At 41.1% G+C, this 21,296-nt stretch overlaps 1 protein-coding gene across 2 annotated transcripts; it reads right to left on the minus strand.

The window, feature by feature from the left end:
* Window positions 1-425: 425 nt before the first annotated feature.
* On the minus strand, window positions 426-21,207 carry ARV1 (ARV1 fatty acid homeostasis modulator). Of its 2 annotated transcripts, XM_002760903.6 has the most exons (6): window positions 21,022-21,207; window positions 12,212-12,331; window positions 10,166-10,319; window positions 4,770-4,994; window positions 3,531-3,677; window positions 426-883 (listed from the first exon to the last, which is right to left on the minus strand). In XM_002760903.6, exons 1-5 carry the CDS (start codon window positions 21,193-21,195, stop codon window positions 3,535-3,537), a joined length of 816 nt encoding a protein of 271 aa, XP_002760949.1. In that variant the 5' UTR covers window positions 21,196-21,207; the 3' UTR covers window positions 426-883; window positions 3,531-3,534. The 2 variants fall into 2 exon arrangements, with proteins under 2 accessions (XP_002760949.1, XP_008984057.1); XM_008985809.5 differs by lacking the exon at window positions 12,212-12,331.
* Between the last annotated feature and the right edge of the window lie 89 nt (window positions 21,208-21,296).

The raw sequence follows: 21,296 nt of genomic DNA on the forward strand, positions 1-21,296 counted from the left end.
CCTCTCCCCTTCCTCTCAAAAGCCCTCCCAACTTCAAAGGCTGCAATACGTGTTCCTACTGCCTGAGCACCCTATCCTCACTTCTTCATTGCACCGCACTGTGATTCTCTACTCACACTTCTGAATCTAGCACTGCCTGGTAAGCTTCAAGAGGACCATGTCTTATTCACTCCTGTAACCACAGGGTCTGCCACAAAGATGGCAGGTGCTCAGTAAATACCTGTGGCATGAATAATATTGAAAGAACAAACGAATGAAATGGCGAGTGGAAAGCGGAGAGGTGTTATTTTTAATTACAGCTTTATTCAGATGTAATTTACCTCTGTAAAGTAAAGCATATAACTCAGAGGTTTTCAGTGTCATTTATTTTTGGATAATCCAATTTTAAAGAGTACCTTAATTACTGAATTGAAAATTTACAAAAATTTGGTTTATTCTGAAAGACTTTATTAAAAGCGTTTCTGATGTAAAGAACACAAAATACTTTAAGCCAGTAACAACATTTAAATACAAACATGTCACAGGAATGAAACCTAGATGTTTTATTATGTGTGAAGGAATTAGGAGCGCTTACCTGGGCTTGTAATATAACGTATAAATCTTCACCTGTTGCATGTCAGTCAATCTCTGCAGCAACATTCCTTGTGTCTATGTGGGTATTTCTATGTGTGACTGAATATCTCTAAATAAACGGCTTAGTTGCCTCTTGGGTGCATTTGTGGGGGTGGGTATCCACTGCTACTATCACTGCTTTCTTTTTCAGAAAGTGTTTCCAAACTTTGCTTCATTTTCCTCAACAGAAATGAGGAGGTTGGTTTGTATTTCATGTCTTTTCTCTTTCAGATACAGCTGGTCAGGCCACAGATAGTAAAGAAGAATAAAACTGTGAAAAATAAAGGATGTATTTAGAATGGCACATTCTGCTGAAAATCAAACTGACAGACACTTGCCAGGGCAGGCCCTGAGTTAAGGTAGATACAAAGGAACCCAAGGCCTGCCTCTCCCAGCACCAGACTGCTGATCGGGCCGGGGGAGTGAGGCATAAACACATGAAATTTTAATATCAGACATAGATAAGTATAAAACATGAGATAATAAAAAACAGGGTAATGGCGTTCAAGTGATTAAAGATAGGTGACCTTATTTTCCTAACTATAGATTATAATTGACTGTTGGACAAGCAGATGCACTTATGAAGGTAGAAACAAAAGATCTGACCCTGGGACAATGTCAGAAGCTCTTGGGCATGTGACTGCTGTAAGTGTTCAGCTGAGCACTAGGAGGTCAACGGGAGGAGTAAGCACTGCCAACTCGAGTTTTTGGAGACTCTTCGCTTATTCCATGGAGAGGCAAAGCCGACTGTATCTGGTTAGGTGGAGAAGAAGGCCCTGCAGGACCTAGAGAGAGCATAAGGCAAGTTTGGAGAAGAGAAGACCTGTACTGGATTTGGAACGTAAGTAGGAACATGTCTGGGGAGAAGAATTAGGATGAAATTATGGAAGGCCACACTAATGCTTAGAGGAAGCTAAAGACATTCTTCAGAAAGAGGCAAGAAACTCCTATGTTAGCAATCAGAAATGATGGAAAAAATTCAGAAGGCCCCAGGAATGGTGCTTCATGAAGACTTCCATGGCAGCAGTATGGGTTGAAGGCTTGTTTGGACATGTTAGAACCTTTAGGCAGGAGAGAGTGAGGTTTGGGTGAAAAGAGATGAGGAACATTTCAAGAGAAAGCTATCAGGAAAGGACTCTGCTTCATCAGGAGAGTGTAGGTACCATGAATATCCGTATCAGAGCTGTGGATACTCCAGGTAATGTCAGGACCATCCTGGTAGGAGGCAGGGGACCTGGCAGAGAGGGGAAGTTGGAGGTATGAGGCCTGGAAGGAAAGTGCACAGTTATGTGCACAGTGAGTGGGGAAGGAAGAAGGCTGAGGACAGAAATCTGGCACAGGCAAGGACATCAGAGAAGAAAGATCTGACAGGAACGGACTGGGAGCCAGGAGCCAGAGGCTTCTGGAGCAGAGCTTAGGGAGGAGGAGGAGTCATGCCCAGCTGTTTTTTTTTTTTTTTTTGGTAGAGATGGGGCCTTACTATTTTGCCCAGGCTTGTCTTGATTTCCTGGGTTAAGGCTGTATTCCTGACTCGGCCTCCCAAAGTGTTGGGATTATGGCCATGAGCCACGGTGCCCTGCCCTCCCTGTGAATTTTATGAGCATAGGTTCAGGAGACTCTGGGAGAAAGTATGTTTTACAAGGAGGAAAGGTAGTGAAGAAATGGGAAGCAGGCTTACATCATCTGTTCTGGAATGAAGAGCTGTGCATGTACAGAGGGGAGTCAGCTGCTATAGAGGAAAGAGAGCAATATGTCTGAAGACCCAAAAAGGATTAGCTGGGCATGAAGAGAGAAGACTGAGGCAACAGGAGTGGAGGATGGCATGTTAGGAGAGGCAAAGAAGCTTTCCAGCAGCTACTCACAAGGAGGATATCACCGAATGAGGAGGGAGAGACCAAAGCACAGCCTCAACTCTCCCTGATGGAAGCCTGTGTTCCTTTGCTCCTGGATTTTCCTCTCTCTGGTCCAGCCACCCGGGATCCTGCCTAAGATCCTGCTCCTAACACAGAGGCTGCTGTCCACAGTCTGGCTTGACTGGAGAAAGGGGAACACCCAAAGGTCAGAAACAGCCCCAGAGAGGAAGCTGAGCACAACATGAGACAGGAAGGAGAGAAGGAGGGAAGAACGAGGAAGACTGAAGAGGACCTGAAGTGAAGAGGGAAGCTTAAGGAACTTACGGAGGTCTCAATCCTCAGCAAAGTGAGAGCAGACACAGGGGACAACCAGAAGAAAACAATCGAGGTATAGCCCTCTGATGGGAGGGTCATTGGAGGTGAGTATGAAGGCACAGAGCAGCACGACATCTGCTGAGCTTCTGTGCACTGGCAGGGGTGGCTGTTCAGGAAACACTGCAAGGCTCTCTAGGAGACAGGTGGCAACTCACCCAAACAGCCTGAGCAAAGCATGTATGATGGAAGGCAAGAGGCTAATGGATGTCAAGGTACTAAAAGAGAATAGCTCAGAGCAGCCTACAGGTTGCAGGTGGAGATAAAAAAGAGGCAAGGCAGGTCACAAGTAGAGGAAAGTGAGAGGATGAGAGACTAAAGGTGAGAAAGGCAGCAAGAAGCTGGCATGGGGAAAGGGAGGATGGAGAATGGTTGGGAAGGGTAGGAGACAGTTTTAAAGTCTGCAATCCTAGTAGAATCAGTAGGAGTGGAGGTGTTAGAAGAATTGTGAGAATAGGGCCCTAGAAGCAACAAAAACATGGATGTTGATGTCCCAGAAGGTGACAAAAGGAACTAAAGTGAAGACCCCTGGGAGCCACATACTAAAGTCCTTGAGGAAGATGAGGGTGACCCAGAGGCAATTAGATGCTGGAGGATGGGTTATGTAAGGGCACCGACTTCTTTTACAATGACATCTGTCTAATTTGAGAAGGCTACATGTCTGAATGCATGAATACTACATGTTTGCAGTACCTCTTTAGAAGTCCTGAGATTTATAGATGGCACATTCACTTCCAACATCCCATTCCATCCTCTGGAAGAAGTAGACCACGATGCTTTCCAGCAGTAAGCCACTCAACACGGCCAAGAAGCAGAGCTTTCGGTTGATGTTTAGGGTCACTGGAAAAGAGAAGGCAGTTTAGAATTAATGAAATGATATTGACATGTAAATTTTGGAATAATATGAATTGTTTTGTAAAACTGTTTTTAGAAAATCAGTATTTGTTCTTATTAATCTATGCTGTTACCTTCTCGCACTTTTCCATGTACATGTTTTTAAAAAACCAAAGCCTCTGTTTACAACAAAACACTGAGCTCCTCCTCCTCAAATCAAGTGGCAGATTCCCGTCAATATCAAAGGAGAACACAAAACAATTCTAAGGCTGTAAGAGAATAACAACACCACGAAATGGTACTCCCAGTGTCACAGTTTGCAAGAGGACAAGCGCTCGGATAAAAAGTGTAATGTTCATTTAACATAGAGCTTTGGCCAAGCACAGTGGCTCATGCCTGTTCCGACACTTTGGGAGGCCATGGTAGGCAGATTGCTTGAGCCCAGGAGTTCAAGACCAGGCTGGGCAACATGGCAAAACTCTGTTTCTACAAAAAAATTAGCTGAGGGTAGTGGCATATACCTGTGGCTAGCTTTTCAGCTGAGGTGGGAGGATCACTTGAGCTCAGAAAGTCAAGGCTGGAGTGAACTGTGATAAATCACTGCACTCTAGCCTGGGTGACAGAATGACATCTTGTCTCAAATAAATAAAATAGCACTTTGTACAATGTATAGGAAAAATGAAGACACACAGGGCTACTCTTCCTGGTATAGTAGCAATTGTCCTGGATTGACAGGCAGATACTCAGCATTCTCCTGACTTGATAAATGCCTGGCCATGTACCTCTGAACAAGTCACTTAACCCTCAGAGCCCCAGAAGCTCATTCATAAAATCAAATAATGGCTGTTCTACTAACCTCACAGGACACAGATGATACATATGAGAGCATTTAAAAAACTATAAAGTACTATGTGGTTAAATGTAAAGAACACTGAGTACCTGCTATGTATAAGGCGCTATAGCAGTGTTAGGTATTGTTACTACACAATAAAGAACGCCAGTGTTCAACAGATTATAGAAAAACTGCGTACTAGAAACAAGGCTTTAAACTTTTTATGGGTTGAAAGCTGAGAAGGCAGAATAAACACATCAACATACCTCTAATTGCCTGAAAATTTGATGTAAGAACAAATACTTTGATGAGTTTGAGGCACAGAGGTGTATAGTCATGTTCCCAAATGACAGCTGGAATCAGCAAGAGTTTTCCATAGCTAGATAATAATAATGCTTTCAGCAGCAAAATGAAGCTGGGCTTTTCTTTCACTGTCATGGGCTGTTCTACCCACAGGAAGGTAAAAATGCCAATAAAATAGGCAGTTTGTTCTAAAGAGAAAATGGAAAATTAAAGTATGAATGTCTCCATACAAAAAATATCTCCCTAAAAACAAATAAATCACAATTCCAAACTACAGCTTATCAGTTGACTTCTTAAGAAATGCTTTCTCAAGATCACAATCTTTTTCTTCTTTTTTTTTTTTTGAGATGTAGTCTCGCATAGTCGCCCAAACTGGAGTGCAATGGTGCGACCTTGGCTCACTGCAACCTCTTCCTCCTGGGTTCAAATGATTCTCCTGCCTCAGCCTCCCAAGTAGCTGGGATTATAGGCACCCGCCATCACACCCAGCTAATTTTTGTATTTTTAGTATAGACGGGGTTTCACCACTTTGGCCAGGCTGGTCTTGAACTTCTGACCTCATGACCCACCCACCTTAGCCTCCCAGAGTGCTGGGATTACAGGTGTGAACCACTGCGCCCAGCCCTTGTTTTTGTTCTTTTAAAATAAACCCTTGGATTTTGTGTCAGATCCTTCTGATATAATTTCAGAAACATTATCTACTGAAGAAAAAGTAACTCCATTAGAATTGTAATCATCAACTTTCTGAAGGCCCTTGAAGGAAATAAGATTCTGCTTCAACATCTTCAGTGTAAGAGATCTCCAAAGAATGAAACAGGAGAATGGAGGCGTTTCAGTCTGACAGATGGGACCTTCCCTGAGAATGGGATAACACAGGAAGACATTTTTCTTTGTGAATTCTTCCACTATTTAAGTGCCTATTATCTACACAAATTTTGAATATTGTTAATTAAGATTTCCTTATTCATTTTAGTAACATCTTAAAATGCAATTCCTTATACTTCCAGAAAGTATTCGTAAGACAGAGTCCAGATTAGCAGCAATAGTTCCACTGTGTCCTACAGACAGAACACAGCACAATCTGTTCAGCTCTTATTAACTGGGAATTTAACATTTAACTGTGCTGTAATTTTCAACAGGATTGTTATTCATCTGATTACCCAACTGCATCCATTCTGAGTGGTCAGTCCCTCATTTTGTTTTTTCCCATATAAGCTCTGTTATTAGCAGTTTACGTTTCTGCAGAATCAGGTTTCTCTGGAACACACATATTATATTACAGCAGAAACAACTATCTTCTTTTTTAAACTTAATGTAGCCAAACTAAAGAGGTTCCAAAGGTGGGTGATAAGGATCAATAAAAATAATTGAGGATGGTTAACCTCTAGGAAATGTGATGCATTCGTCAAAGGAGACACGCCATCTCCCTTCAAAATAACGAAAAGTCTTGTCAGTTACAAGAATCTACTCAGGTAGATTGTAAAGCCTGGATTTTGGATAAAAATAATAATAAAGTAATAAAGAATTCCTTGAATGAATGGCAAATAACAAGAACCATCTAACAACGGTGGGTTGTCTCCTGTCACTGGAAACACTCAAAGCTACACCATCTCTTAGGAGTCTAGACAGAAAGATTTCTTGGACCAGACAGGCTAGACTAGATAACTCCACATCTTTTAAATTTAGGATTTATGGAACTGCACCAGCCCTCAGGCTCTCATCGATCAGGTCAGTTCAGTAGGAGCTGCTACCTACATGTAGAATGCTGTGGTGTGGAAAACACTGAAGGGGAGCTGGGAGACTTTCCTCAGTCTCTGCTGATACCGACCCACTGCGAGACTTTGGGAAAATCTATGCATTTATGTTTCTGCAGCTATAGATAGGGGAACCCCTAACCTACCTACCTCAGAAGCTGATTGTGAAAATTAAATAACTCCTGTAAAAGCAGTTTTTAAATTATAAAATGCTATATTTATATAAGGTTTTTTTTTTTTAGTTAGGGTCTTAGTTTGTCATCTAGGCAAGAGCGCAGTGGCATGAACATGGCTCACTGCAGCCTTGACCTCCTGGGCTCAAGCGATCCTCCTGTCTCAGCCACCTAAGTAGCTGGGACTACAGGAACATGCCACCATGCCCGGCTAATTTTTGTATTTTTTGTAGAGACCGAGTATTGCCATGCTGCCCGGGCTGGTTTTCAACTCCTGATCTCAAGCAGTCCACCTATTCCGGCTTCCCAAAGTGCTGGGATTATAGGCGTGAGGCACTGCGCCTGGCCAAGATATTCTTAATAAACTCCTTTTGGGCTATACGGTCTAATTCGGGATTAGACTAAGATACATAAAACCGTTAAGTAATAGTACAAAGAAACTTCTGATTAAGCATCAAAATATCCACTATAGAGTAGTTGCTAAAGGAATTCCAAACCATTTAAAAACAAGCCTAGTTTTTAATAGTATATAAAAAATATGGACATCTTTAGAAATTTTAAGAGGGGCCAGGAGTAGTGGCTGATGCCTGCAGTCTCAGCACTTTGGGAGGCCCATATGGGAGGGCTGCTTGAGACCAGGAGTTCAAGACCCACCTGGGCAACAGAGTAAGATACTGTCTTTACAAAAAAAAAAAATTTTTTTTTAATTAGCCAGGCACAGTAGCAAGTACCTGTAGTCCCAGCTACTCAAGAAAATGAGGCAGGAGGATGCCTTGAGCCCAGCACCTATAGGCTGCAGAGAGCTATGACTGTGCCACTACACTTTAGCCTGGGTGACAAAGCAAGATCCTGACTCTTAAAATAATGATAATTAAAAAAAAATGTAAGAGGCTTTGAAATTTAAAATTATATTAGGTTCTAGTTTTGGTCTAGGTGATGTGCTCAAGGATGTTTTTAGTACTATTATGTTTTGTAAGATATAAAGGTTAACGTACTCTTGTATATTTCAAATATTATCTAAAAAGATAATAAAGAAAACATAAACATTATTTTTAAATTGCTGAAAAGTCCAAATTGTATATAAAATTATCGACAGACTGGACATCATGGTGGTTAAACTGTCATAAGTCTTAGTAATTAAATAACAGAGGCAGAGATTTTTCTATGTATTTTCCATGGATATATCTCTAGCACCTAAAGTAGTAACTGGCACCTAATAAGTATTTTAAAACTATTTCTTAAGGGAATGAATAATAATGAATAGTGAATGAATAATCTCTGAGTCTAACTGATGGTGACTTGCTCAAGTTAGAGTGCGTACATGAATGTATGCAATCATTCATTCAATCAGCTGAGCGAATATTTATAGCACCTCCTATGGGCCAGACCCCTAAGAGCTTGAGCTACAACAGTGACCAAAACAAAGAGCCCTGACCTTTTTCGGTTGATATGTTAGTGGGGAAAAGCACGAACAAAAGATAATAAATAACTTCTGTTATATAGTAAATAGTAAGTGCCATAAGAAACACAAAGTAGAGCAGAAACAGGAGGTCAGGAGTGTCAGGGAGGTGGTAGTTGATCAGGGTACACTTCATTGAGAAAGTGTCATTTCAGCAAACTCTTGAGGGGTACGCAGGAGGCAGCCATCTGGGCATCAAGGGGACAGGCATTCCAGGCACAGAAAGAGCCACTTCAAAGGCCTTAAGGTAGAAGCTCATCCAGTGTTTCTGAAGCAAGTTAACTAGAGAGGGAAGGTCAGAGTAGATATGAGAGATGATAGCTGTGGGTAAAATGAGAGACGTACTGGGAGGGGCAGATCCCAGTAAAAGGCCCATGGTAAAGACTTCAGCTTTCACTCTGAGTGAAATGAGGAGCTACTGTGTTCTAGCACAACAGTGAAATGATCTGATTTCGTTGAAAAGGATTACTCTGTGTAGTGGGCAAATACACAGTTGGAGAACTGGACTAGCAAACAAGGAGGCTACTATAGTCATGTAGGTGAGGGCCAGGGTGGCCTGCATCAGGGTGGCAGCCATGGGGGGAATGGAGAGTAGTAGTAGTAGAATAGTACAAGTACTTTGAAGGTGGAGCCAACGGAATTTCCTTATGACCTGACTATGGTGTATCAAAGAAAGAGGTGTCAGGGATGACTGCAAGGCTTTCTGGTTAATGCAACTAAAAGAATGGAGTTACACTTACAACTGAGAAGGGAAAGGCTGTGATAGAGGCAGAGAGTTGAGGAACTTGGCTATGGGTATGGCGATTTATTAGATGTCCAGTTGGTGATGTTGAGGAGGCAGATCGATGCAGAGTCTGGAGGTCAGGAGAAAGGTCTAGATTAGAGATGGACATTTGAGAGTTCTCAGCAGATAGGTTACATGACCAAAAGAGTGAGAGCAGATAAAGAAAAAGAGAGGATAAAAGAAGACACTGTCTAGAGATATGGTACTGGAGTGGACTGGAGACTTAGTATGACTAAAGTAAGATTTCATTATAATCAAAGAGTTGAGAAGCAGAGAAACAGAGAACTAGCAATAAAATAACAGAAATTAGTTCAACATGATTCTGACAATAGGAAAATGGTAACTTAAGTCATAAATTCCAATTCTGAAAAGCACTTCCTGAACTTAAGAAATTTTAGGGGCTAGCCAAATTCCCTGCATGCTGTCAGGTAAATAATAAATAACAAAAAACACTGAACTCTATTAAATACACTGTATTAGTATAATGCAATTAGTATAATACATTGGGTAATGTCTGGTAATCATCTCTATTGATAAAGATAGGACCTAGGTAGCGTTCAGACTGGATAATCAAAACTTAAACATTAAGAATTTTATAGGCCAGGCACAGTGGCTCACACCTGTAATCCCAGCACTTTGGGAGGCTGAGGTGGGAGGACTGCGTAAGCCCAGGAGTTCAAGACCAGCCTGGGCAACATGGAGAGACTCCATCTTTACAAAAAATATAAAAATTAGCTGGAGGTAATGGTGTGGTAGTACATGCCTGTGGTCCCAGCTACCTGGGGAGCTAAGGCAGGAGGACTGCTTGAGCCCAGGAGGTCAAGGCTGCAGTGAGCCGTGACTATGCCACTGCACTCCAGCCTGGGCAACAGAGTGAGGTCCTGTCTCAAAAAAAATAAAAATAAAGGAATTTTATCAACAATATTATGCTTCAAAACATTTTAGGAAACTTTCTAATCTGATAAGCCTAACTATTCCCATACCATATATGTGGTAACAAATTTTTAAAAAGCAAGTGATTCAAACACACTCACCTCATAGGATAGTAGTGGCAGAACTGAAAATTTCATCTCAAGTCCTGTATTAACTAGCTCTTCTTACCAATGATTAAGACCACATGTCTTAGATTTAACCAGAGTAGTTAAGTAACAATAGTTAACTAAGAATGGAAAGCCTGAGATCTCCTTACCTAAAGCAGCAATCGCAAACATTCTATAGAAATCCCATTCCTTAGCATATCTGATCAAGTCGTCAGGGGCAGTATTCTGGTTGGAATCTTGAAGCTGCCACCACCTCAGGTATGCTTCACAAAGCAAACAAAATATGCAGAGTTTTCCATGGATCTGATAGTCAAAGACATTGTCATTCAGTTAGGTAAGGAAACAGTTGCACTAGTATCAACTGGTACAGATGTAGCGAGGTATTTGTGGTGTCCCACCTAGTCAATTTTCAAATTCAGAACTCCCCAATTAAGTGGCTAATTGTAGTCACTTTATAATCAGTAAGTTTTAATTAGCAATGTCCATCAGCACATGGGGAGATTTTTTTCAAAATATAAATGCCTGAGCCCTAGTCCTGATTCAGAATCTTCATAGTAAAACATAGACATCTAAATTTCAAAACAGTTCTGGGGGGATTCTAATGTGCACCATAGTTAAGAATCACTGCTTTAAATAATAGTTCACCTTTCATTATATATTTTTGACTTCTGTCCTTTACACAGAATCAAGCAAAAAACTTATGTGTTCATGTATATGTGGGATCAGCAATAAGAGAACAGATTTAATCTGAAGACTTCATGATACTGAATAAGAAACTATAAATCTGAACATTAATTAAAAAAAAAATCTCTGGCCGGATAACTCAATATATTAAAAAAGAACAACTAAAACCTGGAAGTTAAGAGTCTGAAATTTTGGCTAAAATAAAAAACACTAGGCAACAAAAATTGGCTTTTTTCTAAGTATTCCTCCTTTAGGTTGAACTTCCTCCATCAAATTTCTCAATCTTCCAAGTGAGGAAGAAGCTGAGTGTGGTGGCTCAAGCTTGTAATCCTAATACTTTCGGAGGCTGAGGCGGGTGGATCACTTGAGGTCAGGAGTTCCAGACCAGCCTGGTCAACATGGTGAAACCCCCATCTCTACTAAAAATACAAAAATTAGCTGGGCGTGGTGGTGCATAACTGTAATACCAGCTACTTGGGAGGCTTAGGTATAAGAATCACTTGAACCCGGGAGGTAGAAGCTGCAGTGAGCTAAGATCATGCCACTGCACTCCAGCCTAGGTGACAGAGTAAGACTCCATCTCAAAATAAAATAAAATAAAATAAAATAAAATAAAATAAAAGGACATCCAGTTAAATTTGAGTTTCACGTACACCATAAATAAATTTTTATTGTATAAGTATGTTCCATGCAATATTTGGGACATGCTTATACTAAAAAATTAATTCATGGTGTATATGAAACTCAAATTTAATTGACTGTCCTGTATGTTATCTGTCAACTCTACCCATACTATTAAAGAGTTCACACTTCAATACACTAAAAGTATATTTTGAAAAATCAACTTTATAAATCATGTTTATTAAACAATGTTATTTACCTTATACATTCTTTTAATAGCAAAGTATAAACTGCAATAAACTGTGGTTTTCTTGAGCCATAGTCTTACTCTCTCACCCAGGCTGGAGTGCAATGGTGCTCACCACCACGCCCAACTAATTTTTATATTTTTAGTAGAGATGGGGTTTCACCATATTGGCCAGACTGGTCTTGAACTCCTGACCTCGTGCTCTGCCCTCCTTGGCCTCCCAAAGTGCTGGGGTTACAGGCATGAGTCACCGTGCCTGGCTAAATTTTTTTTAAAAACATTTTTCTTTTAATGTTTGGTTACTTCATTTAGATATAATCCTCTCCCTTCCTGGATATGTCTAATTGTATTCTGTTCAAAAGCAGCGATGTCTGTTTCAATTTACTAGCAGGTAATTCAGATTATGGCTTGTCTGTTTCCTGCCAGTGACCACATTCTTAAACACTCACTAAGCATTGTGCACCTTTTAAAAATCAACAACTGTTATTTCTAGAAACTTCCAGATATGTTGCAATAAAAGAATCACTCTTGTTAGAATTTCTTTTATCCTTTTATAATATTCTTTACTTTGTTTTAAAATTCTTACTATTTTAAAATGCAACAGCATCAAATAAAATTAAAAAATAAAATGATCACAACTTACATTTATTTGAGTATTGAAAAGAATATGTCTGTAGGCCTGAGCTTTGCATAATATAGCATTAATCAAGATGATAACAGGATCATACTCGATATATTTGTCTACAGGTTTCTGGCAGGATTTCTGAAATAATGCAAGATAATATTAGAACAAGCAAATGTATACTTTCTGAAATCCTCAAGGATTATAAAACAGCAGATCCTATTTTGGACACATATAGCAATATGGCCATATTAACAATTATTTATATAAATGTCCATTCAGACACAGAATATTCATCTATATAAGAAGTGGTTTCAGAAAGGACCAAATATAATCTTCTAGGGTAGGAATATTAATATTTTAACCTCAGGTTCAAGAAGCTAAAAATATATCTAATTTAAAGACTAAGTTTAGGGGCCGGGCACGGTGGCTCAAGCCTGTAATCCCAGCACTTTGGGAGGCCAAGGCGGGTGGATCATGAGGTCAAGAGATCAAGACCATCCTGGTCAATATGGTGAAACCTCGTCTCTACTAAAAATACAAAAAAATTAGCTGGGCATGGTGGCGCGTGCCTGTAATCCCAGCTACTCAGGAGGCTGAGGCAGGAGAATTGCCTGAACCCAGGAGGCGGAGGTTGCGGTGAGCAGAGATCACGCCATTTCACTCCAGCCTGGGTAACGAGCGAAACTCCGCCTCAAAAAAAAAAAAAAAAAAGACTAAGTTTAGGCAGGAAAGCATTCCAGAAGATTTTACTTTCAATCTGTAGAGACTGTATATGCAATTCTACTTTCAATTTGTACAAATTGTTATAAAATAAATACATTTATAATACACTGTCATTGATAAATTGTTGCTTCTTGGCTAGATGGCTCCGACTTTATGGTTCTTGGTACATGATTTGGAGAAAAGTGTTCAGCAAAGTCACCTTGTCCCCAGAACTACTGAGAGCTGCAAGTAGGTAAGGAATGGGGAAAATCCCAGTGATCCCGAGGGGGCTGATAACAGGGGAAGCCTGGGTTTCTCTCCAGTAACATCAAGGATATAAAAAGAAAATGGTCTTCCTCTGCTAGAGTAGGGACAATGGAGAGTGCTGGGCTGTGTGTCCAAGGAACTGGGCTCCGCAGCCTTGCTCTAGGTTCCAAAATCAAGGCTCCCTTGGCTCTTAGCAGTTCATATTAAATGGCCTTTTTTCCCCACCGAAAGGTCGCCTACTTAAGAGTTCAGATTCTCTAGACACATGTGATTATCATGTTACCAAATCCCAACACTACTAGAACGTAAAAAATGCAGGTATACACAAACTCATTAGAAATGTGACCTCTAAAGCAGTACTATTCACAGAGTTGCATCAATGCTACTATTCACTTTATAAAACTACAGCAGTCCTCCCTTAGCCACAGTTTTGCTTTCCTCAGTGTGTTACCCAAGGTCAACAACATTCTGAAAATATTAAATGGAAAAATCCAGAAATAATCATGTTTTAAATTGCATACTGTCCTGCTCCCCTGCCCAGGATGTGAATTATCCCTTTGTCTAGTGTGCCCACATTGCAGATGCTCCCCGCCTGTTAAGGCACTTAGTCACTGTTCAGGTTATCAGGATTGAGGATCGGGTATTGCAGTGCTTGTGGTTCAAGTCACCCATATTTGACATTTTTTTTTTTTTTTTGGAGATGGAGCCTTGCTCCGTCACCCAGGCTGGAGTGCAGTGGCATGAACTCGGCTCACTGCAACCCCCACCTCCCAGGTTCAAGCAATTCTCCTGCCTCAGCCTCCTGAATAGTTGGGATTACAGGAGCATGCCACCATGCCTGGCTAATTTTTGTATTTTAGAAGAGACAGGGTTTCACCATGTTGGCCAGGCTGGTCAGGAACTCCTGACCTCAAGTGATCCACCTGCTTTAGCCTCCCAAAGTGCTGGGTTTACAGGCGTGAGCCACCGTGCCCAGCAACCTTTATTTGACTTAATAATGGCCCCAAAGCACAATAGTAGTGATGCTGGCAATTTGGATAGCTGAAGAGAAGCTGTAAAGTGTCTGAAGTGAAAAGATGAAAGTTCTTGACTAATAAGGAAAAAAAAAAAACTCATGCTGAGGTCATTAAGATCTATGGTAAGAATGAATCTTCTATCTGCAACTGTAAAGAAAAAAAATTGTGCTAGTTTTGCTGTGGCATTTCAAACTAAAAATTAAGGCCACAGAATGTGAGAAGTGCTAAGATGGAAAAGGTACGGCCAGGTGCCATGGTTCACATCTATAATACCAGGCCTTTGGGAGTCTGAGGTGGGAGGATGGCTTGAAGCCAGGAGTTTGAGACCCTCCTGGGCAAGAAAGCAAGACTCTGTCTCGCTCTCTCTCTCTCCAAAAAAAAAAAAAAAAGGAAAAGGCATTAAATTTGTGGGTGGAAAGCATGAACAGAAACATTCTCCAACTGATGGTAACTGGGTTCTGTACTATCTATGGTTTCAGGCACTCACTGTGAGTCTGGAATGTATCCCCTGAAGATAAGGGGGAGTACTGGAATGGCTGCAATTCAAATGCACAACATTTGGAAACTTTGAGAAGATAAAATAGAAGAGTGATGAGTGTAAAAACATTCTAGGCTGGCCTTTTAATTAAAGTGCTGGAAGAAAAATGAAGTGCACTGAAGAATATTAACCCTGCAGTTCAATGTAATTAAACATTGGATGTGTTCCCAATTTAAACAGTTTCTCCACTTCATTTGTGTCATTACAGAAATAGAAATGTTTTCCAGTTATTGAGTGATCCAATGAAAGGAGGGAGATGTACTGTTACCTCAAACTTAAATCTGCTTAATCAAACTGAGGCATAAAGAGTTAATATTTTTGGAGTTCTTTACCTGAGCAGGGAGTAAGCCAGCATCTAAACAGAAGCCCCTGAATCAGAAATTCCATGTCCATGACAAAGAGCTGTTTGATAGGTCTCCCTTGGCTACTCACGTGGAACACACCTCCTCCCTTTCTACATGCAAGATTGGGACACCAGAGAGGCTGCTTCATGTTAAAATGGAAACCCTAAGAAGGCAGGGGACCTCTCTCTGTCCTTTAAATGTTCTCTAAGACCCATTTTTGGATAGCATTACAAGTCTAAGGCTGGAGATTTGGACAATACTTGGAAGGAGGTAGGCAGAAACCAGCACCAGGAAACACAGCAGCTGTTATTCCTTTCGCATTCATTTGTTTGACAAGTGTCTTGGAGTGGCTATTACATGCATAACAATTGCTCTCTTTTCTTGGCCATTTTATGGACCGGGAACTTACAAGGTGCTAGAAATTCACCTTCAGCCAGTTTCTATCCTCAAGGACCTCAGTTTAGAAGCAGAAGACAAACATGTCTCTATGATATGGTTTGATGACCACAGTCATCAGACTATGTAGCATCCAAGGCTACAATGGGATGAGCATAGGGTGATATGAAATCAAACAAAGGAGGCAGCTTCTGGTAGTGTGTGATGTGCTATGTGCTTTGCCCATTTCCCTTCTTAGCATTCGGAGTGTTTTATAAATGCTGAGAAGTCATTAAAGTTTGCTGGTTCCCTCTCAGTCAGTTTAGACCTAACTTTTCTTGTTCTCTATTATTTGCTTTTCCCTTAAGTGCTGCTTTCAACTTCCTTTCCCTCTACCTTCACCTTGAATGTAAAGAGAAAACTACACACACACAAACACAAAACAAACAAATGCAGATAATCCAAAACAGACCATTGGGAGTTGTATTTATTAAATTTAGTATATATGTTTCTTTTCTTTTCTTTCCTTTTTGAGACAAGGTCTTACTCTGTAGTCCAGGCTGGAGTGCAGTGGCAGGATCTCAGCTCGCTATAACCTCTGCTTCCCGGGCTCAAGCAATCCTCCCACCTCAGCCTCATGAGTAGCTGGAGCTACAGCTGATTTTTGTAGTTTGGTAGAGACGGGGTCTAACCATGTTGCCCAGGCATGTCTTGAACTCCTGACCTCAAATGAGGTCTGCCCATTTAGGCTCCCAAAGTGCTGGAATTACAGGTGGGGGCCATCATGACTGCCTAGATTTAGCAAATGTTTCTTCTTTTGGCAAACTGTTTCATTTACTACTTTATAGACAAGTATCCTGAAAAGAGAAAAATCTTCCTCTAAAGAATCCCTACAACACAAGGACCATGCATACTCTGGGAATTCAGGCTACTTCCACCACCTGTCTTTTATTTTATTTATTTTTTTTTTAAGACGGAGTCTCACTCTGTTGCCCAGGCTGGAGTTCAGTGGTGCAATCTCGGCTCAGTGCAACCTCCACCTCCCGGTCAAGCAATTCTCCTGCCTCAGCCTCCTGAGTAGCTGGGACTACAGGCATGCACCACCACATGTGGCTAATTTTTGTATTTTTAGTAGAGATGGGGTTTCACCATGTTGGTCAGGCTGGTCTCAAACTCCTGACCTCATGATCCACCTGCCTCTACCTCCCAAAGTGCTGGGATTACTGGCATGAGCCACTGCACCCAGCCCCCACCACCTGTCTTAACATGGATATGACTTCCTTTGTCCTGCTGTGTACTCCAATGCCTATACAAATCACATCTCTTTTAGAATATAAATTGGCCAAACCAATTTTTTCTTAAATATTCTTACTGTTTCCTTCCCAGTCATCTCTAGGAGCACTCCCTTCCCTTCTTCAAGCTACTCAAGGGTAGGGCTGTGTCTCATTCATCTTCGAATCTAGCATCTTAAGGGTGGGAGTCAAATGCTGTAGTACTGAAGGGAACGGAAACTTAGGAGAATCTTACAGGAGTTTTGTTTTGTTAACGTAATAATGAATTATCAAATATCTGAGCACTTAAAATAAGCCAAGCCCTATAGCAAATTAAAAGTACTGTATCTTTAGGCATAATTATAATAAATTGTGAAGAGCTGAAGCAGGATTGGCTAAAAACAAGGGCCATATGATATATTAGATAGAGGAAAGTCAGACAAACACAGAACAGCAAGCTGGGAGGAATGGCAGTGGAAAAACAAGCAGAGCAAAAGGAAAGGAGATTGGGATGAAAAATACAAGTGGGCAATCAGCCCTAGTATCTTGCTGACTCCATGTTTAGTAGGGAAGAGACCAAAGTGTGTATGAGTAACCACTTAGAAACTCGGGAGACTATGTCACAACAAACAGTCTAATGTCTAAAAACTTCTTATTTTTTATATCTTAGAGGCTGGAAAGCCTTTAAAAGAATTAATCACTTCATGGTTTAATTTTTTAGCCTGACATCAATGAAATGATTTTTCCTGAGTCACACTATTATGGCTAAAGTTTAGTATGCATTAGCATGATAGAGACAAGGCCATTACACACCCCAGTTCATTACAGAATGACTGTGGACAATAACAAATCCATAAAGTACTGTGCTACCATTCAACATGCCAAATATAACTCCCAAATCTGTCTGCTGGGAGAAGGAGTATAATGTTAAAAATCTGTCTCCTGGGAGAAAGAGTATGATGTTAGGGAAAAAAGGGGAGGGGGGAAGTGAATGTTGACCTAAACAGTTATCCAATAATTATTTTGCCTTTCCATAAATAAAAGAATAAACACCTGCGGTTTAGCAAAGGGATTTTGTTAGCTTAATGCCAATAAAAAGACTATTTTGTATTATTTTGTATTATTAAAGACTATTAATTAAAATGCATATACAAATACTGGTTTTTCTTCAGATAAGTTATGTGGTTATCATCTTCCAAATGGACCATTTAATTGGACCAGTCCAACAGTTACTAAGTTTAGACCACATATAAGATCTTGTTCTCTTCCTCCTACCTGGATGGCCAAGCATATGTTAATCTAAAGATCTGGAAGTGATACATTTATTCAACAGATATCTACTGAGTGGCTACTAAGTGTCAGTCACTGTTCTGGGTGATACAGCTACATTAATGAGTAAAAGAGACAGAAAGTCTGTCCTTGCAGTTTACTTTCCAGTAGGAGAAGACACACAACAATAAGCCAATTATATACAAGATTACAAGAAGATCAGTGCAATGGACAAAGATAAAGCTGGGAAGCATATCATACTTTTCAATAGGGTAGTCAGAGTAGACCTCTCTGAGACGTTTGAAAAAGTACTTGGAGGAGATAAGGGAAACTGTCACACAGATACTTGATAGAATAGTGTCTATCTAGTACCTGCTCCAGGAATTGTGCAAAGGCCCTGAGGAAGGAAGCTGCCTGGTTTGAGAAACACCAAAAGTAGCAGGAGACTACACAGGGCCTTATAAGCCGGTTCAAGGATTCTGGCCTTAACCCTGGGATGAAAAATCATCAGAAAGTTTTGGTCAAAAGGATGATATGATCTAACTTACATTTTTAAAAGATCAGTCCCTGGCTACTGTGTGGAGAGAAGACTGAAGAGGTGCAAGGATGATGCAGAGACACCAGACAGAAGTTACAACAATAGTTCAGGTAGATGTGACGATGGCTTGGACGAGGATGTAGCAGCAGCAGTAGTGAAAATAGTGGATTCTGAACATGATTTGAAGATAGAACAGGATTTGCTGAGTAACTGAATATGGGATGTGAGAGGAGAAGCAGAAATAGGGATGACTCCAAGGTTTCTTGATCTTAGAAATTAAAATGGTAAAGTTGCCGCTAACTGTGATGGGGTATTTGAGGTGTCTATTGAAATTCAAGTGGAGAAGTCAAGCGGGTAGTTGGACACTTGAATCTGGAGTTCAGGGAAGAGGTTCAGGGTAGACATATAAATTTGGAAATCATCAAAATAAAGCCATGAGACAGAATGAGCTCTTCAAGGGAAAGCACGCAGACAGAAGGAGGCCCAATGACTACGCCTTGGAATATAGCATGATTAAGAGGTGAAGCAAAAGAAGAAAGAAGGTTGAGGAGTAATAGCCGGTGAAGTAAGAAGACAACAAGAAGTGCACTGACTCCTGGGAAGCACATACAGCATTAAGGAGGAGGGCCTAATGAGGTAAAATGCTGGGATTACAGGCATAAGCCACTGTACCTGGCCCTGTTACATTTCCTTAGTCCACTCACATTCCCACTCTTCATGACAATCATCACGTAACTTTTCTCTCTTCGAATTTCCCATATGTCTTCCAGTTACACTAAGAAAACAGAAGAGAACTTCTAACAGGTTTGCTGATCATTAACTGAGAATCAACTTACTGGATTTAGAAAAGTGGAAGTGGTGATCTTAACAAGAACAGTTTCTAATGAAATGTGGGTGGGAACCTGACTAAAGCAGGTTCAAAAGAAACTAGGAAAGGGATAGTACAAATGATCTTAGAAGCTTTGCTGTCTAATGAAGAAGAGCAGAAGTTAAAAGGGGAAGTGGCATCAAGTGTATTTTGTTGGTGGTGTTGGTTTTACTTTTTTTAATGGAAGAAATAACAGTATGTGTGCTGGTGGGAATGATCCAGCAGAAGGCAGAAAAAGAGTACAGTAAAGAAGTAACAAATGCTAGTATTGGGTTTATGTTGTTGCAAATCTGTTAGAAGTTCTCTTCTGTTTTCTTAGCTTAACAGGAAGACACATGGGAAATTCAAAGACAGAAAAGTTACGTGATGATTGTCATGAAGAGTGGGAATGTGAGTGGACTAAGGAAATGTAACAGGGCCAGGTACAGTGGCTCATGCCTGTAATCCCAGCACTTTGGGAGGCTGAGGCGGGCAGATCATTTGAGGTCAAGAGTTCAAGACCAGTCTGGCCAACATGGTGAAACCCCATCTCTACTAAAAATACAAAAATTAGCTGGACATGGTGGCACGTGCCTGTAATCCCAGCTCATTGGGAGGCTGAGGCAGGAGAATTGTTTGAATTCGGGTGGTGGAGGTTGCAGTCAGCTGAGATTGCCCCACTGTACTCCAGCCTGGGTGACAGAGGGAGACTCTATCACAAAAAAAAAAAAAAAAAAAAAAAAGAAAGAAAGAAAGAAAAACGATTGCCAGAAAGCATGAAGGGCCTACGTCAGGTAAATGGTCACGAATTTAAGTTGCTTTCCCCAGCAACTTACAGCTGCAGGGGTTCAGGGACAGACCGGGCAATATATGCTGGATTTACAAGGGTTGACATTTTGACAAAGGAGGGGAAGCATTTGAGAGAGGAACAGGAAATTGAGGGTGTATGCACCAGAACGTTAAGTGGTTGACACTAGATTATATAGGTATATACTCAGTTTGTCTATTCTCTTGTATATTACTACAGACCATAATTTACTAAAGAGATTCTCAGAAAATCACAAGATCTGAAATGGGACAAAAATGTACTGTCTACTCTGTTACAGGTTCTTTGTTAATACCCCCCAAAGAACCTCCAACTTTGTAGACTCTTTAAACATAAGATTATTCTCTCTTAATAAACTACAAACACTTTGAAACAAAAATTTTTACTTCCTCACTTTTGGGTTTTGTACCACCAACGTCTAGAATAGCGCTTTGTACTCAGTAGACATCCAATAACTACAATTGATGAAACCTTTAAAAAGCATCGTAGGTGAATTCAACATGGGTGTGGAGGATAAGGATGGTACCACCTCTCTGTCAAAGAGAGGAGCTAGAAAGAAGTAGCTTTGGCATGAACCAAAATGTCAACCTAGTTCGATCTTTAAATTTCTCTGCAAAATGTCCACATCTATCTGTTTGTGCGGTTCATTCGCCAGCTCAGGTCATAGCACCCAAATATGCCCCAGGATGAGAAAAGCGCTGTCGGATAGCTGAGTTCTCGGGCGGGAATGTCAACCACTGAACTAACGACAGTATCAGAGGACCCTGCTCCTCGCTGTCCCCAAGTCCCGCCGCGCCATTTTCTTCCCAAGGAATCCCCACACCTGACAACTCACACAGATGGTTATCTTCAGCACCCCGTGGTTATAGTCTCGGTACAACTCTTTGGCCTCCTGGTTGCATTCGATGCACCTGTATTGGCAGGAGGCCGAAGCAGCAGTAGGAGTCGCTGCCACCCCTTCCGCGTTCCCCTTCCCCTGCTGCAGCCCGCTCCGCCCGCCGTTGCCCATTTCCACTCGACTGCAGCCCAGAACTTCCGATTCTGTGGCGGGTAAGACGTCAGACGCCAGACCGGAAGACCCGCGCCGCGCGCGACTTATTGGGATTGGTA

The sequence above is a fragment of the Callithrix jacchus genome, chromosome 19 (genome assembly GCF_049354715.1).
Source record: "Callithrix jacchus isolate 240 chromosome 19, calJac240_pri, whole genome shotgun sequence".
NCBI lineage: Eukaryota > Metazoa > Chordata > Mammalia > Primates > Cebidae > Callithrix > Callithrix jacchus.

Excerpts from the sequence above, each read along its gene's own strand:
- ARV1 (XM_002760903.6), bottom strand. The coding sequence starts at position 21,195 with ATGGGCAACGGCGGGCGGAGCGGGCTGCAGCAGGGGAAGGGGAACGCG. Across the intron at positions 12,332-21,021 it reads TGCTGAAGATAACCATCTGT|AAATCCTGCCAGAAACCTGT; the intron begins GTGAGTTGTCAG and ends GCATTATTTCAG. Across the intron at positions 10,320-12,211 it reads TTTTCAATACTCAAATAAAT|ATCCATGGAAAACTCTGCAT; the intron begins GTAAGTTGTGAT and ends TTTGACTATCAG.